Consider the following 18,580-nt stretch of genomic DNA (forward strand, 5'->3'; position numbering starts at 1 on the left):
TGTTTGCAGCAATAAATCAATGCCTTAACCAAAAATCATCAATTAAAATCTCGAAGCATGCATAGCATCATTTGTACGCTGTGTTTTGGCATAAGTTTTTTTTTCACTGCTTTACATGAGAGATATGGTGACAATCGCTTACCACTCGGCACATCATTTCCGCAGATAAGGCACTTAAGCCGCCACAAGTTTGTAACTGATGCTGCGAGTAGCAATTTTTGCTTTTATTATCACCACGCTTGTTGAGAGAAAAACTGACGCCAACCAATATTTTAATTTTGCCCAACGTTTCGGGACCAACTCGGTCGCTTCTTCAGGGGGGACTAAAGTGTGCCAGCAGCAGCGGACCACGCTTGAGTGCCAGCGCCGTCAGCCCCGCCAATAATGATTAAAAAATAAGCGCTATATCACTGCCAATGACAGAATGGAATCCCAGCTTTTTCTCTTTTGTGTAGAGGTAAAATTTAGTTGCGCATAAATGAGCACTATCTGAACGCATCAGCGGTATCAAAGCGGTAACACTGATCAGAAGGTTTCCTGTAGCTCCCGCCAAACAAATGGCTAGCGGTTTAGCATTGCTAAGCGGGAAATACTGTGCGACAGCCCAGTTTTTTGCAGATGGAAACCGTCATCAAGTACCTGAAAGCGCGATTGAAGTGTCCAATAACCGGGGGAGCTTGTTATGCACGTCTTCAACTTTCCCATCATCAATACCAATTTACCCAATGCACGCCGCCGTCATATGCTTGAGTACTGAGTGTTCTGCAGCAATGTTGTCAGCACTAAAGCGTATTCCTATGTAGTGGTATGCTTCTGCTTCAACGCTGTCCACGCCAACGCATGCAGCACACTTTCTGTCACTCTCGCCACGTATTGCTGCATTGGTGCCCCGACCTAAAAATCCTCTACTGACCCAGCCTTCACCCTGTAATCTCCTCGATGTCTTTGTGGACGGTGTTCCTGTTTCTGCCCTCACTGACACTGGTGCCCAAGTCTCGGTTCTCAGCTCATCATTTTGTCGTCGCCTCAAAAATGTCCAGACCCCTCCCGCTTTGCCCACCGTTCGCGTTGCCGATGACAGCACTGCTGCCGTCGCTGGCCTGTGCACTGCCCGCGTCACTGTTGCCGATCATCATATCCCAGTTTTGTTTACCGTCCTCGAACTGCCCTCACAATGTGATTCTTGGTCTTGACTTTCTAACCGCTCACTTTGCCCTTATAGACTGCTCCAGCGGCCTTCTACGATTGGACCTGCCTCTCAGCTCAGCCGACACACCCTCAAGCTCCACGCCCCGTCTTCACTCCACCTAGTACGCTCGCCTGCCCCCCGACTCTGCCGTTTATCTGCCTATGTCATTGTTTCCTGCGGTTCCTGATGGGGATTATCTTGCGTGCCCACTCACAGATGTCGTTCTGCCTCGCAATGTTGTTCTTCCGCACCTCATCGTGAGCGTCACTAAGAATAGCACCTATATTCCTGTCCTCAACTTCATCTTCTCACCACAAGTTCTTCCTGCAAGCATATCGCTTGCTACTTTGTCTTCTCTCACCGACTGTATCGTCACTGCTCTCTCACCTGGACCGCCTTCTACTGTCTCTCAAGCGCCCGACATGCCGGCCAACGTTCCGCAATCCATTTCTGCGATGATTGCATCTGACCGGAGCCCCGAGCATGCACAGGATCTTCACAACATTTTGGTGTCCTATACCGACATTTTTGACTTCGCTCCTGCTTCTCTGGGTCAAACATCGGTAGTGAGGCACCGCACTGACACCGGTGATACAAGACCTATACACCGGAGGCCTTATCGTGTGTCGCTACCAGAGAGCCAGGTCATCCAGCGGGAGGTCGACAAGATGTTGGCCAACGATATCATCGAGCCTTCCAACACGCCTTGGGCATCTCCTGTCGTGCTCGTGAAAAAGAAAGACCAAAGGTGGCGGTTTTGCGTCGACTGTCATCATCTCAGCAAGGTCGCGAAGAAAGACGTCTATCCCCTTCCGCGCATAGATGATGCTCTGAATTGGTCACATGGCGCCCGCTACTTTTCTTCCCTCCACCTTCGTATCGAGTATAGGCAAATCACTGTTGACGCAGAGACCGCGAGAAAGCAGCTTTCGTCAGCCCTCATGGCCTTTAGCAATTTAAGGTCATGCCTTTCGGCCTTTGTAACGGCCCTGCCACATTTGAACGGATGATGGACTCGTTACTCCGAGGCTTCAAGTGGACGACCCGTCTTTATTACTTAGATGATGTAATTGTTTTGTCGCCCTCGTTTGAAACCCACCTGCTTCGCCTTTCGTCCATCTTGGCACTTTTCCGCCGCACAGGTCTTCAACTCAACTCAAAAAAGTCCACTTTCGACCGCCGCGAACTTAAAGTCCTCAGCCATTTGGTGAATACGAGTGGCATACAACCCGATCCTGATAAAGTTCGTGCCGTCAGTGCTTTTCCCTGTCCCCGCTCGCCCAGTGATGTCCGCAGTTTCATCGGTCTCTGTTCCTACTTTCGCCGGTTCGTCCCGAACTTCGCAGCCGTCGCTCGCCCTCTCACCAATCTGTTGCAGAGAGGCGTTCTTTTTCCTGGGGACCAGAGCAGGCTACTGCATTCTCCAGCCTTATCGCCGTCCTCACCAACCCTCCTGTATTGGCCCATTTCAACCAGTCTTTCCCGACTGAACTTCGCCCCGATGCAAGTGGTCACGGAATTGGCGCCATCCTTGCTCAGCGACAACGCGGCCAGCACTGCGTGATTGCGCACGCAAGCCGGCTTCTTTCTTCCGCAGAGAAGAATTACTCCATTAGAGAACGCGGGTGCCTGGCTCTTGTTTGGGCCATTGGAAAACTCCGCACATGCTTGTTCGGTCGACCATTGACTGTTATAACCGACCACCACGCCCTGTGTTGGCTCTCCTCTCTCTCGAGGACCCTACTGGCCGTCTTGGCCGGTGGGCATTGCGATTGCAAAAATACACCTTTTCCGTGGTTCACAAGTCCGGTCGCATCCATCAAGATGCAGACTGCCTGTCACGCTATCCCGTCGATCCTCCTTCTACAGAGTGTGACTCGGATGCCTGTGTCCTCTCCATCTCCGACCTCTCCCACATTGCCGACGAACAGCGCTTGGATCCCACCCTCACCTCTCTCATCGACCGCGTCAGCACCGACCGGCGCGACACTTCTCTGGCCCGGTTTTTGCTGGACGGGAACACGCTGTACCGCCGCAACATGCGACCTGATGGCGCGGAGCACTTACTCGTTGTTCCCCGCCACCTACGGTCCACTATCCTCGAACAGCTGCATGACGCACCTACGGCTGGTCATCTTGGTGTCTCCCGTACGTACGACCGCGTGCGCCGGCGTTTCTTCTGGCCTTGTCTGTACCGCTCCGTCCAACGCTACGTGGCTGCTTGCGACGTCTGTCAGCGCCGAAAGAAGCCCGCTGTCCTGGCGTCTGGACACCTGCAGCCGATCCCCATCCCGACCGACCCGTTTTCTCGTGTTGGGCTAGATTTACTTGGGCCCTTCCCGGAGTCCTCCTCGGGGAACAAGTGGATTGCCGTCGCCACCGATTATGCCACGCGGTACGTGATCACTCGCGCCATTCCAACCAGCTGCGCCATTGACGTCGCTGACTTCCTTCTGCACGACGTCATATTACACCATGGCGCTCCCCGTCAACTCCTTACCGACCGTGGCCGCTGCTTCCTCTCCCGAGTTGTTGACGAAATCCTTCGTTCGTGCTCCGTTCGTCACAAGTTCACCACGGCTTATCATTCTCAGACGAACGGCCTTACAAGCGTCTCAACCGTACGCTGACAGACATGCTCGCCATGTATGTCTCCGACGAAAAACGGGACTGGGACATCAGCTTGACTTTTCTCACCTTCGCGTACAACTATTCGTGCCATGATACCGCTGATTACTCGCCCTTCTATCTTTTCTTTGGAGGAGACCCCTTACTGCCCTTCGACACTCTGCTGCCCAAAGCCGGCCCTGTCACAGCTGCCCACAGCCGGCCCTGGCAGCCGGCCCTGTCAGCCGGCTCGTCACAAGCTCTCTGCATCTCAAGAGGCTCAAAAACACCGCTACGATGGCCTGCACCGTGATGTGCGCTACCCTGCCGGATCTCTTGTCTTGCTGTGGCTCCCATCCCGTCGTGCGGGGTTATGTGAAAAACTTCTGCAGCGCCACACAGGTCCTTATCGTGTATTACGGGCAGTGACCGACGTAACCTATGAGATCACGCCGCTCCACCCAAAGTCCCCGTCCGCTCCATTGACATCCGAAGTCGTTCATGTGGCTCGCCTAAATCCCTATCACCCACCCTCGACATCGCACACGCCTAACACGCACCGGGACGTTGCCTTCAGCCGAGGGATTTAGTGTTACCGGTGAACTGGTTATTGAATAAGTGAACGAATCGTGAACGAAGAAATGGCAGTGCGCTGGACGACGACGACTTTGACAGTGGGTAGCTAGCTGGGCCCTTGGAGTCTGAGCTGATCAGTGCTGGCCATCTTAGCGCAGCCGCCAATATAGACTTACCGTAACGGTAATACCGTAACATCCCCGTGACAACATCTTCAAGAGCGAATCTTAGCTCGATAGTCGTATTAGTTGACCAAGAAGACGGTGTGTGATGCACAGCAGGAGAGTGTGTTGCAGTTTAACACTAGACGTGTTCGGCTGCGGCGAGAGCCTAGTACCCTCACGCAGTCGCCAGAAAAAAATAAAAAATGGTGGCAGTTTAGCATTGCTAAGCACGAAATATTGCCCGAAACCATATTGTTCAGCGGTGGACACCACCGCCACATACCTGAAAGCGCGATTGAGATGTCCACTCACCCAGAGTCAGTTATGTGCGCCTTCAACTTTTTCAGCGCCAGTGCCAATTCACCCATTGTACGCTGGCAGCTTATGCTCCAGCGCCCCGTTGTAATTAAATTGATTGAGAAGGACCCCATCTGTCCTTTTTATGGTTTTCTTTTCACGCAATTGTTATAGCGGTTTTATGGTTCAGGTCATATGTTTTCTAAGGTTTTGCTAACCGTGCCCGGAGTGTTTCTTTTTTCATTTCCATGCCTCAGTAAAAAAAAAAGACAAAACTAACGTTTTTTTCGATCATTAGGTTTTTTTTTCTAACTCTCTCGTCTCTATTGTATGGCCGTAGATGACAATGTCTTCGGCAAACTCGGCCGTGAATATTGTTCCTCTATCCGTGATCAAAATAGCTCTGCCGCCGTGGACGAAGAAAATATATCCTGGACAAAAAAAAAATGCGAGTTCCGCCGTAGTACCACTTGGCAAGACTTTTGCTTCTGCGTAGCGAGTAAAGTTGTCGGTCGCCAACATGATCCCCTTGCAGCCCGACGGTGACGTCGGAAAGGGCCGAGGCGATCTATTCTGCTCTGTTGAAAGGGCTTGCTCGGTGGTGGTATTAGCTTCAATAGACCAGCTAGACTCATCGGTGTCGCCTTTCTTTGTTGACACTCGAGGCATGTTTTGACATACCGTACGACATCGGCGGACAGTTGTGGCTGGTAGTAGTTGCGGCCAGTAGCACTTACCTAAAATGCAGTGTAGGATGTGCACAAATACGAGGTGCCCAACTTTTAGTTTTCTGTGGGAAGCCTGAGGAATTTATTCTCGTTAGCTGCTCGGAGCGGCAAGGAGGTACGCAGTCTCGAAGGGGGCGAAGCTGTTAACGACGACTCCACTTTGCAGCTAACAAACCTAGCTTGGAGCTGCTATGTGTGAAGAAGCCGCGCCGACAGATACTGGACGAGATAGGTCGGAGTTCGCGCATTGCTGACGTCTCTGGTGCTTATCAGTCCCAAAAAGGCGGCTTCATCGTTCGCTTGCGGCGGCTTGTCGATGAGAGCTCGCGATAGGGGAGTCCGCATAGGTGTGCTTGCGTCCTAATTTGTTGACGGCGGTGATGTCGAACTCCTGAAGGTACAGGCTCCATCCCTTAAGGCGGCCGGAGGTGTCCTTCCAATTGGAAAGCGAGCACAGTGCGAGACAATATCGCCTTGAATGGATGTTCGTAAAACTGCGGCAGAGTTTTGAAGTAGCCCAGATGATGGCGCGGTACTCTTTCCCAGCAGTCCAATAGTTCGCCTCGGCCTTCGACAGTGAATGGCTCGCTTACGAGATTACGTTCTCCAGTCCGTTGCTTTTCGGCACGAGTATGGCGCCTAGGCGCACTTTGTTTGAGTCGGTTTGAATTCCAGTATCGGCGTTTTCACGTTTTCATCAAAGTGCCCGATTACCGTACGGGACTAACCGACGCTGAGGTTTCTTGAAGGCTTCCGCTTTCAGCGCTTCTCATTTCATTGGCATGTCTGTCAGCTGGGTTAGAGTCTCGGCGGTGGCTAAAATTATTGACAAATTATTGGTAATCTGCGCAGGGTCCAAGGAATCTGCGCATAGCTTTCTTGCCGGCTGGCGTCGGATGCAGTGCAACAGTAGCTGCTTTCTGCTGGTCTGGACGTACTCCATCTTTTCTTACTGTGTGGCCCAGAAACTGTAGCTCCTTATAGGCGAACCGGCACTTCTCTGATTTCAAGTTTAGCCCGCACGACTTGGTTGATTTGAGCATTGTTAGAAGCCTTTCCTGGTGGTCATCAAAGTTAGAGCCAAAGACAAGGACATGATATAGGTATACTAGTAAATCTGCCTATTGAGACCTGCCACTACTGTATCCATTGCCTCTTGGAACGTCGCTGGGGCGGAACAGTTTCAAAACAGCATCACCGTGAACTCGAAACGGCCGTCCACTTTGATGAATGCGATCTTCTCTCGGTCTCTTCAGCTTCAATTTCCCATTAGGTGATCTAGACGCCCATCGAAGAAAAGTACTTGACGTTACAGAGCCGGACCGTTGGGTTATCGATGCGGGGGAGGGGGTAGCTATCCTTTTTTGTTATCATCATCATATTCATCATCATCCGTCAGTCTGGTGTAGATGGTGATAAGTCAACGCACAACAGGAGTACGCCGTTTTTCTTTCCCACAAGAACCGCTGCCGACCAGGGGCTCTTGACGCTGGATGACTTCGTCGCGAAGCATTTAGTCTAGTTTCTCCTGGATGGCTTGGCGTTTTCTCAGTGGCATACTTGTAGGGGCTTTGGCGCAGAGGTCGGGCGTGTTCGTCGATTACAGTGCGATGTTTTGTAATCGACGATCGTTGGACCTTGAACGACGATGAGAAACACTGGCTGTAACTTTGAACCGAACTGCCTGTTTGATCTTGTCTGTTCAGGGAAAGGGTAGATTGATGCCAGCTCGAATTCTCATGGTTTGTAAAATTTTCTGCGGATTGGTCAAATGCGGCGAAAGCGCCTCGAACATAGTATAGCCCGTCTAAGAAAGCAATCGTCGTGCCTTCGTGAAGGTTTCGGTATTCTTCGCTGTAGTTTGTCACCACCAGCGGAGCTTGTCCATTTCTGAAACGCGCGATGCCTTTAGCATGCCCAGTTGTCGATGTAAGAAAAACTGTGTGTTTCACTCGATGATGCCATCAGTGTTCTTAGTAATCCTGGAACCCACCGGCACGATGATGCTTGACCGATGCGGAACGCTCACCTCTTTATCCAGCCCACTCAGGACGACGGAATGCACAGGTGGTGCCTTCGAAGACAGGTCTTCTGCCGAAAGCGTGATGTACTTGTATTGAAGGTCGATGATCGCTCGATGCTCAGTAAGAAAGTGAATGCCTAAAATCACATCTCTGGGCATTGCTGCAGGACTATGAATGTCTCAGGGTGGCTATGTCCACCGACTGTTACTCGCGCGGAAAATTTTCTGACGGTGAAACAATAGGTTGCCTCCAGCAGTGCTGATTTGACGGCTGTCCCAAGTAGTCATCCTTTCTTGAGCTGTGCCGGAAACTGCCCACTGATAACAGAGTAGTCCGCTCCTGTTTCCTCTAATGCGGATGCCTTGCCGCCGTTGTCAGCCGCTCCAATGTCGGTGATTCGTGTCCTCGCGTTGCAATGTAGCCTTGTAGTCCGGTCGCGGCTTCTTCGAGCGCTGTGATCGTGGTTGGGGTGCGTCGTTGTGACTTCGCTGGCCGGAAGCGACATTCTGAAGTCAGGGTGCGTCATGGACGAAGTTGCCTTTGTATACGCCGTCGGCGTAAAGGGCGCGGCGTCGTCATGCGGCGTGGACGGTGGAGGATTTTCGGCGGATCGCTCGTGAGCAACCTTACCTCCAAACGCTGCTCCCTTAGTTGCTCCTACAGGGTCTGGGAGACCGCCCTCGGTCGGCTGCTGCTTAGCTGCGACGTGGCGATGAAGACCACGCAGACGTCGGCGACGGGCACCTCGATAGGCGATTCTGCGTGTAGTCGGTGTGACGCAAGTATTCCTCGACCTGGCGTGGTAACTGGCCCAGTTGTTGCCGTGGTGCGTCGTGAGCGAAACACCGGAGGCCCATTCTTGTATGGACAGCGTCGATAGATGTGGCTTGGCTTGGCTCACCGCAGAAGAAGTAGAGTGGGTTGCGCTTACCGCAGGTCCTCCAGAGGTCTGGTTTTCTTGGAGGAGTTTCGTAAAACCTGAGCAGGCGGGCAGCTATACGGGCTAGCAACTGTGGTTGTTGGGGCGGCACACAGGACTCCAGACGCGTGCTGGGGAAAGTGATAGCCTTGGATCCTGTGGCCGTTAGCGGCGCTTGAGGGACGCCAGAGTGTGGAGTACTTCTTCTCGAAGTCCGTCCGTCAGTGATGCCATGTGTGGTGACGATGGGAGAAGTCGCTGAAGCTCCTCCCGAACAATCTCGCGCATGATTTCCCGTAGATTTCTGTTTGTTGATGACACGTTTTCCAGGTGGTTGTCGGAGAAGATGTGTAGCTGTCGGTTGGAATGGCGAGCTCTGGTGTATAGGGCCTTCAGAATGGTGCCCGCTTTCGTAGTGAATTCGACGACGGTCATCAGTGGACTGCCGATCAGACGGGCGAGAAGTGGCTCCTTAAGACATGGCATTAAAAACGCACCATCTTTTCTTCGCTCATGACGGGTTCTGCGAGCCAAAAAGGTGCTTCATTTCTTCGAACTACGCAGTCACCGTTTCCTTTGGCTACAGCAGAACCTCCGCTCTTCCTTTCCGACCGGCGCTGCTCAACGTCCCCAGAAGTTATTTCCTGAAGGAGTACCAGCCCATCAGGGAAACCTAGTGGTTTTCAGTTCCCGTTCTTTCTGGGGCGTCTAATGCAAAGAAAATGCTTCGGGGTTCTGCTTCACTTGCCCGAGCGTTCAGCACAACCACGCGGTCGAACACGCCCAGCCAGTCTTCGACATCTTCGTGTGGTTGGCCTTCCGAAGTCGGCGACCGACGAGGCTCGCGAAGAAGTCGGACGATGACTGTGCACCATGGTCCATCATCAGGGGCACTAAGGTCGACAGACCAGCACCTCCACCAGAAGTCACGGGCTGGTGACAACGCCGTAGACAACGGACGACCAGATAGAAGCGACGGTTGAACGCATTCTTTTAGCTAACCTTCGCCCACATACCACTGAACCGCTAAGCGGCGGCGCTAGCGACATGCTTCCTCGGCGGTCGTCGAAGAACAAAATCACTGCTAATCTCGGCTGTGCTCACTTTAAAGCTGGCAAAGAACCTCCTAGATAAGCAGCCAAAATCAACTACACCAATCTCGAATAATGCAGAAGCTGCTGCAATTGAGCGCGATCAATCTAGAAAAACCTAGTAGCATCTCATTAACCAAGTGATGAAGCCGCGTGCCGGCGTCTTTGAGCATGACGAAGAAAGATAACAAAGTTTTACGCCTGATATGGCGGCAAGTATACTGAAGTGTCGAACCACCATCCTTCCGTTCCGCCACCGAGCGTGTGAATGGCTACTCCTTTTTTTCTTTCTTTCTTTCATGGTATTTATTTCCATGGTTTTCTACAGAAAGAATATATATACATGTGTGTGTATGTGTAAACAAACCCAAATAAAAACTATTTACAGAGCACCTAGTTAGGCGCTACGTGGCACAAACGAGATAGTAAACAGATTAGAAATTAAAGGCCGGCAAGGATATACAGCGCATCAGGAGAGAAAACCAATCCAGTAAAAAGTCCAATTCTTTGTAAATGTCCGTTACCTGCAACAACATTCGGCTAAAATGAATTCTGGGCGAAACAACAGGTTCAACGTTGCTGTCTTGCATGCGCGTTTTCCAAAGGCTATAGGGCTATGAAGCTCTATGATATGATTCTTCTGATTGGGGCTACACTTCTTCCTGCCAACGCATATGTAGTTCTGCGTGTCTAGGACGCTGGAGATTGTTTGCAGAAAGGCGTCGAATCGGACGGATGCCTCCCAAACGCCCTCCAGTGTCTCCAGCACTTAAGATTCACAAACAATTGCGTACTTAATTAACATCTTTACCACACATCAGTGACAGAAGCAGCAACACCGCGCTTAAGGCTTTCGCATTACCGCAATTTAGGCCAACAAAGTGCCCCCTTAATTTTTTATTACCATCATTTTGCCGTTTTCTCTGAGCAGAATAAGTCACCACATATTTTACTTTTTGATGCCTCTCCCGGGTTGAAGGTTCCCCATCCTTTCAGCAAAAAATTAGGGAAGACACCTTATCAAGAATAAAGTGTGAAACAGCGGAAGCCTGGCCCAGGGCTCTGCGGTGCCGGACAAGCCTCGCCGCCCTGAAGCATGAGGCGTATACGCTCGGCCTCCCTTGAGCGCCGCTTCCACTGGTTTACACTCACACTCGGCGGCCCTCGCGCGCCATTGGCCGACACTGGTTTGGCGGGACGACGCAACTTTCCCGCACGATACCGCAAAGCACACCGCCGCCGCCGCCGCCCAAGCAGACGGCCGCCACAAGCGCCCCGCGACAGCGACGTCCGGGCACGCCACCGAGCACACGGCCGCCGCGCGCGCCGATGCGATGAGTCAGCCGGCGCAGCGCCGATCCGCTCCGACACCCGCGCCCGATGACAGTGGCGTCACACGCGCGCCAATCAGGGGGCGCGCACATGCGCTTAGCGACAGTGACATCACGACATGGAGGCGACCAATCAGGAGGCCGGAAAGCTGTGACAGTTTCTGCTAGCGGCAGATGACCTTGACAATGAGCCATCAAAGGCTTCCGCCTTAAAGCACGCGGACCACAGGATATTCAGAGCTTGAAAATTCTTCGTCCTTCATTGACGCTGCGCGAAATTTCACAATCCGCCTTGACAATGGAGTGCATATTGCAACCGCGCAAAACGACGAGGGACGAAGAGAGGAAAGCAGAGGACAAGACGCGGATGTCTTGTCCGCGTCTTGTCCTCTGCTTTCCTCTCCTCGTCCCTCGTCGTTTTGCGCGGTTGCAATATGCACTCCATTGTCAACCACCAACTAGCCCGCCTTCACTTGTTACATCCGCCTTGACAACAGACGTACTATCGGGAGCCAAACCATATAACAAGCGCTTCGGTTGGACTGCACTGCCGCGCCGCTTTTCTGCAGCGCTTGCTGCCCAGACTGGGGAGGTTGGTTGGTTGGTTTACTTGAGGAAAGGAAATGACGCAGTATATGTCTCGCATATCGGCGGACACCTGAACCGCACCGTAAGGGAGGGATAAAGGAGGGAGTGAGAGGGGAAAGGAAGAAAGAGGCCGTAGTGGAAGGCTCCTGTCCACAAGCGGATTTTGTGGGGTAGGAGGCTAATGCTGCTTTCGCAACAAAAAACTTGGCGTAGTCTCCCACGCGGCCGCTGACGACGGGCTTCGTTAGTTAACGAAAGCCGCGTCCCACGGGGTCTCCTGATCTATGGGCTCCACCCGCGAGCCACCGTTTAAGCGAGGGATTCGCACTATCGAGGACAGTCACTCTCGGGAGAGTAGCGAGGGCGAGAAGACTTCCCCTCTCTGCCTGATCAGTGGCGGGGCTGCAACCCCTCACACGGTTTGCTGCGCCACCCTTCGCTCTCATTACAAGCTGGGTGGGCAACCCTTCACACAAATGGCATCGATCAACCTGGGCAGCTACGCTCACGGCGGTGAGGGCAATACCCTGCCGCCTACCATCCAATGACTATACTACCAGTTCTCCATTGTTTGGTGCTCTCATAGGGTGTAATACGCAGATATATTTTTACATCAAATTTTGTATGAGCGAGGTTGTCAGTAGAGGTGCCACGCTTTCTCTAGTGAAACCAGAAAAAAAAAAATCTTTGTGGACGCAGGGATTCGAACCACCATCCTTCCATTCCGCAGCCGAGTGTGCTAATGGCTACGCTACTTCCTTTTTTTCTTTATTGCCTGGATTTTGCAAAGAAAATTCGAAAAAACAAACAATCAACAAAACACAATAAACGCTATGTAGTACATACGACTCGTGGTCAGCCAGCATGAATCTGGCTTCGTCTAATTAAAAATCAGGCAATGTGCAAAGCGGCTCTAGTTTTGAGAGCCACTCCGGAGGGTCCGCAGCGGCCTTCTGAATGGCCAGAAACATGTCCATAGTTTCGCGAAAGTAAATCCTGGCAGGTCTTGCGTCTCGGTCCCAATGGTAGCCTGCCATTCTGGAGCGCCATATACAGTGGAGGCTTGTCAGCATTATTAAGTCGAAAGGCACCCCATCCTCATTTTCAACAGATAAGTACCGAATGCCGTACGGGTCTAGCGGAAATTCTTTCTTTAAGGTTCGCTGCAACACATCCCAAAAATAAGCCCCTTCCCAACAGTGTAAAAAAACATGGTCTATTGTCTCCGGCTTCCTGCAAATCAAACAGTGAGATCCCCAGGGTAAAAAGAATTCCTTTCCCTCTAAAAATTTTTTAACCGGTAAGGTTCCAGTGTGCAGCTTAAAAAAGAAGGTTTTTGTTCCTGGTGGCACCTGCATTTTTTTCACTCTCTTTAAAACATCTTTGCCTGGGCCTCCACTGTACAAGGCCCTGTAAAAGGGCACGGGGAAAACTACATCGCACAAAGCACGGTACAGTTTCTTTCGTTTCACAGTGGACAGAAAGTCATTCGAAAACAGCGCGGAAAGAAACTTTACACTGGCAACGATTTCCCGGTAAAAATCGCTGAGCCTACTGTAAACCTCAGCAGTTCCGACTACGTACTCCGGCAGCAGGCGCCGCAGCCTGACTTGGCATACGGTGCGCAAAAACGGGTCTCTGGTGAATCGTTTCTTGTTTTTTCGGCTACGCTACTTCCTGCCAACACATATGTAGCTCTCCATGCCTAGGACTCTGGAGAGTGTTTGCAGAAATGCGGCGAATCAGACGGATGCCTCCCAAACGCCCTCCAGTGTCTCCAGCATTTAAGAGTCACAAACAATAGTGTACTTAATGGACATCTTAACCACAGATCAGTGACACAAGGAGCAACACCGTGTTTAAGGCTTTCCCCTCACCGCACTTTAGGTCACCAAATGTTTCACCATGATTTTTCACTTTAGCGTGGGGAGTATTCACTAAACCTGAACTCCACAGGTGTCTCGGCATATGTTCTGCTTCAAGTGCTAACCGCATGCCTCCAGTTTCTCACTGTAATCACTCATGTTGCTCATTTGTCATTATGTTTCTTATTACTACTCCTCGTGTATATTTTTTTACGTTTATTTTTTACATTGTATACATTGTATTGCATTGCCTTCGCATTATGTAATGCGAAGGCAAGATAACCGCTGGTCCTAAAGGGTAACGGAGTAGATTCTAAGGGACGGCAAGCGTAGCAGGGGACGGCAGAAAATTAGGTGGGCAGATGAGATTAAGAAGTTTGCGGGAATATGGTGGCCGCATTTGGCAAAGGACAGGTTTAATTGCGGAGACATGGGAGAGGCCTTTGCCCTGCAGTGGGCGTAGTCAGGCTGACGATGATGCGTCATTTTCTTTTTGTTTTCGAACATTTATTCCTCTGTGTTTCTTTCCAGGATGGCCCCAAGAAATTCGCATGAAGCACATGGCATGCCACAATATCTCGGCCCAGGAAGCTTTGGAGGTACTACTGCCTTCACGAATCGAATATTCGCGGCCTTCCAGTGAGCCATTCTGTGTACAATACTGAATCTTCTTGTGCTCAGGATTTATTTCGCTCGCTGGCTATTGATATCGTAATACATGTGAAGGATTTTCCAGTCTGTGGACTCACAGTGTAACAAAGTTGAGTGGAACAATGTTTTTGGCAGAGAGGGTCATTGAAAGCAGAGCTGCTGAGTAGGGGACCTAATATCAGTACAAAACGGATTATGATGGAACGGTTAATATCCTGATGTGTGTACATGCCATGCTAATTAAATCTACTGGAATATCAGTAACTCGCATTGTGCTTGAGACGCAACGTACAAGCTGATCAGCGTTGCATGGCAAACAAACAACCTGTTTACGAACATGAACACACGAGGCGAGGTTGCAGAATGTCATGAAGCTCACATGACCTGTTCAGTGTCCGATACATTCCCAATACGCTCGGCTCCAACAAGAAAATGCATTACTCGGCTTATAATAAGACGGTTTTACTTAGCCAGTAATACACACCACGGTGTAATGAAGATAGATACAAAATGCCAGATTTTTTTTCAAAGCCGTTCCCACAGCGTCTTTTTGGGGTGGAGAACACACGTCCACACCATAGTGTATCCGCAATAAAGGGTCTTTCTACAGACCAGGCCTTGATTTCGAACGAAATAGGTCTTTACGAATGCTACGCACACTCTTCATAAAAGAAAGACGCCGGATAAAGAAAAGCATGCACATAAACAGAATAGGTAAAACAGTGCCCTAGAGGAACTCTGAACAATTGAAATCATTGTCAGGGGTCGTTTCAAACGGAAAACTCACAGGTGCAGCGCATATTAGCTTACGGTTAAGGACGGCAGTCGCACAAGGATGGCGTTAACGAACTCATTTATCGCACACACGCGGAGGGTTTACCTTCGAGGCGCACGCAGTAGGCCACGACAGAAATCGCGGGAACCTCCTTACCGAACACCTCGCTATCCAGCGAGCAGAATAGGGAGCAAGAGGATACTGTGTCGCGAATCCTGCGACTCATGTTGTCACGTAGTAGTGACTGGAGTCCGGCGAACAGGAACACAGCGAGAACGGCTTCTAAACGTAACTCTGTTTGGGCTGACTGGCGCCCGTAAAGAACTGAATGATTCGGCGGCGGCGTAGGAACAAGCGTGCTCGGCGGTCGTCGAACAGAATGCCGGCCGCTGTCTTTAAAGCTGATGGTGAACTTTCGAGATAAAGCATAGAAAGTTACTAGAACATTCTGGAACAATGTAGAATCGGTTCCGCCTAGATGCGATCAATCGAGATAAATCTAGGCGCGTCTTGCATGACAAACAAAGCGATAAAGCGGCGTTCCGGCAGCTTTGAACAGTGAACAAAGAAACATTACAAAAACTCGCGGCAATATTGTCACGTAGTGGTGACTGCAGTGCGGCGAACAGGAACACAGCAAGAATGTCTTCGAAACGTAACTCTTTATTCGGGCTGACTTGCGCCCGCAAAGAACTGAATCACTCGGCGGCGGCCTAGCAACCAGCGTGCTCGGCGGTCGTCGAACAGAATGCCCGCCGCTGTCGGCCGTGCTCTTTTTAAAGCTGATAGCGAGCATTCGAGATAAATCTTAGGAAGTTACTAGAACCTTCTGGCACAAACTAGAACCGGCTCCGTCCGCATGCGATCAATCGAGATAAATCTAGGCACGTCTTGCGTCAGAAACGAAGCGATAAAGCGGCGCGTCGGCAGCCTTGAAGCATGAACAAAGAAATACTACAAACGAACGCTACAAAGATCCGCGGCAATATCACCAGCACTTGTGACGTCGGGTGTCCGCCTCGGGTGTCTATACCACACTCAAGAAGTACGAAATAATTCCTCATGAGCCTGAAAAGCCAGTAAGACGTTCAACAGGTGGTTCCAGGATTCCCTGTGTTGCGGCTCTATTCGAGAGTGTGAGATGTGCAGCACTTATTCTTCGGTATCCCGATAGCAAAGAAATCGCAGCATTTGCGATGTTGCGTTTCATTCCGGAATCTTCATATCCTGTCACTGTAACTACAGTTCTCTTAAAAATCAGGGATCTCAGGCTTGCCTAATAGTTATGGAAAGCACATGTTTAGCTTACCTTTATAACCAGTTGGCTTAGCTTTGGCGAATGCAAATGAATAAATACATACTTATTCTGAATTTATTCCTCCTTGGGGTATTTCCCTAAGGACACTACACCAGCATATGGAATAGCTTCGAATTAAACGCCCAGCGCATTTTACTGAGCCGCGGTGAACTTGCTGAAGGTAAAAATCAAGCAATTTCCCCTTGCACGGCGCTGCCTCGCAGTATATAACAAACGGGCAACGCAGAGATTCTCACATTGGTGCAAAGTCAAGAGTTAACCCACATAACTGTTCTCTACATTACGAGCCCGTTCTTTTCTGCGGTGCCAATGCCCAGAAACATTTATTAATAAAAATATGGATTTGCGCACTCAGGACATATGCTCAAAAATTTCCCTCGTGAATCATGACGCTTTCATCTTAGAAGTAATGATACCATTTGCATAGAACTCCGGTCCATTTCCGCATGCAGCGCGACCGTTCCTACGATGCCCACAAGGCAAAGTGCATGGCGGCTGTGCTGCCCTCTGTGGAGGCGTCTCAACGGGACAGGGAGGCCTGCCGCATCGTTGTCGAGGCCACCAACATGAGCAGCGCATCGTTCTGGACGGTGACGCAGGTGAGGAGGGTTCATTTCAGCTTGTCGAGTTTTAAGGAAATGCAGAAAAAGTCAGCAGAACCACAAGATCATAAATGGAAATATTTTAAGAAAATTTGTCATTTTCTTTTTTTTTCGCCGCATTATATCAAAGAGCAGTCACATTGCCTTTCTCTTGGTTTTCCTTGAAACGCATGCACACACTCCATATTTTGCGATTCTCTCACAAAGTAGGCCTCTGGCTGCAGCTTCCGACAGTGCGCTAGCGAAGGGAAATTGGATTTCTATATCATATGGTCGGCTTGTCTGTATTTTTTACCAGCCACAAGCCGATGTTTCTTTCATGTCTTGCGAAACCCCTTGATTAGGACATTTTTAGCCGGCATGCTCAAAAAGCCCCACGTATTTAGCATCTTTTCTTTGTACACTACAGAACACGACTTAGGCGCTGCTCAGTCCCTTGTTTTACGTGACTTCCTGTTGCACGAGCTGCAGAAAGGAGAGCCAAGGAAAGCCTACGCCGGCGAGTGCATACGAGCTCATTGCGTGAAGTCGAGCAGGGATCAGTGCGCTGCATGGCCATCTAACTCTATTATCGTAAATAATTCAGATTTTTTTTCTTTGTTCCCCATCAGAAGAGACAAGCGCATTAATGGGGCAGGTGCGGCTAATGCACAAAGGCCATCTCTCTTCGCTCGGCACTAAGAAACAACTGCATGATCTTGCTTTATTTTTGGACCGCAGCTATGAATGTGAGTAATAAAGAATGCTCTATTATAACATGGAAGCATGAGTTGCGAACAGATGAGCTTCATATTTTGTAAGGTGTCGAGCACAAAGGGAAACTTTTTAAATTTATTTTTCAGTGTACCCTCAGACTGAACGTGCAATACGTTGAATATGGTAAAAAAAGTACAAAATACAGTACAGATACAAAATATGCTGCAGAAGATGTAAAAACCACTTATAGAAAAAAAGTTAAAAGCTGACTCAAGGAATTCAGGGTACGCGAAGAGTACTTTCTTTTAGAAAAATTCTGGCACAAGTACCAGAAGCCGCATTATTTCTACAGCCAGAATTTCTTCACCAGCCTACGCCGAAAACTCGCTGCGTTATACACAAGAATTTTCGAAGTTAAAATATATAGAAATGTGTTCTCCAAATAATTGTGTAGTACAGCATGCCTCTTTTTGGAAGTCCTTGTGCATTTGACGCAAATTCAGAGATCTAAGTTTTAGACATGCATCCCCCGATGTTTCGACAATTTTCGTCATCCATGCAATTTTAGAATAGGTTTAAGGTGTCTCGGCATCGCCCGCTGCAAACAGCGCATGCGCAGTTAGCGCCTGGTAGTCGCCGGTAGCGGTGTACGCAAACGCTTTTTTTTATTTAAATTCTTTATTACTTGCATTGGGCAACGCCGTGGGCAGCGTTGCTCTGGTATAGGCAAAATCGTACTCTACAGCACACGCCGCGTTGCTCTTAAATTTCGCTATTTTCATTCCAGGTGCGAAGGTGCATAGCTGACAGCGTGATGTTCCCAGAATCTGATGAGGTGAGTTCATAGTTGCTGCCTGAGAACAAAGCCCGCCCTCTACCGTCTATTCTTGAGACAAACGTCTTTTATGCGAACAGTACTGCGCAGTGAACTTGGTACTACAGCGTAACTTTTCTTCTTCAGCCAACTCAATAATTTCTACCATTAGCGCCAATACGATGGGCAGTTAAGAACACGCTCTAATGACCTGCAAAGTGTTTAATATTTGCTTGTACTCTCCTTTTTATGGAAACTGAAAGTTAGTCTTAGGACCACAACCATTTAGTTGAGATGCAGGTACCGTCCACCAGGAACTCGAAATATTGCCGTTGAAATAAGAAC

The 18,580-nt window shown here is 50.0% G+C and overlaps 1 protein-coding gene across 1 annotated transcript in view; it reads left to right on the top strand.

Annotated features, from left to right (window-relative positions):
- The window catches only part of LOC149360788 (uncharacterized), an 88,023-nt gene that overhangs the window by 14,299 nt on the left and 55,144 nt on the right, over nt 1-18,580 (top strand). Inside the window, exons 2-4 of the mRNA XM_089569395.1 lie at nt 13,911-13,978; nt 16,576-16,722; nt 18,209-18,256. Of these exons, the coding sequence (XP_089425521.1) occupies nt 13,911-13,978; nt 16,576-16,722; nt 18,209-18,256 (263 nt within the window). The remainder of the gene's footprint in view (nt 1-13,910; nt 13,979-16,575; nt 16,723-18,208; nt 18,257-18,580) is intronic.

This window comes from Amblyomma mixtum, chromosome 2 (genome assembly GCF_055824585.1).
Source record: "Amblyomma mixtum isolate Tamu chromosome 2, ASM5582458v1, whole genome shotgun sequence".
Lineage (NCBI taxonomy): Eukaryota > Metazoa > Arthropoda > Arachnida > Ixodida > Ixodidae > Amblyomma > Amblyomma mixtum.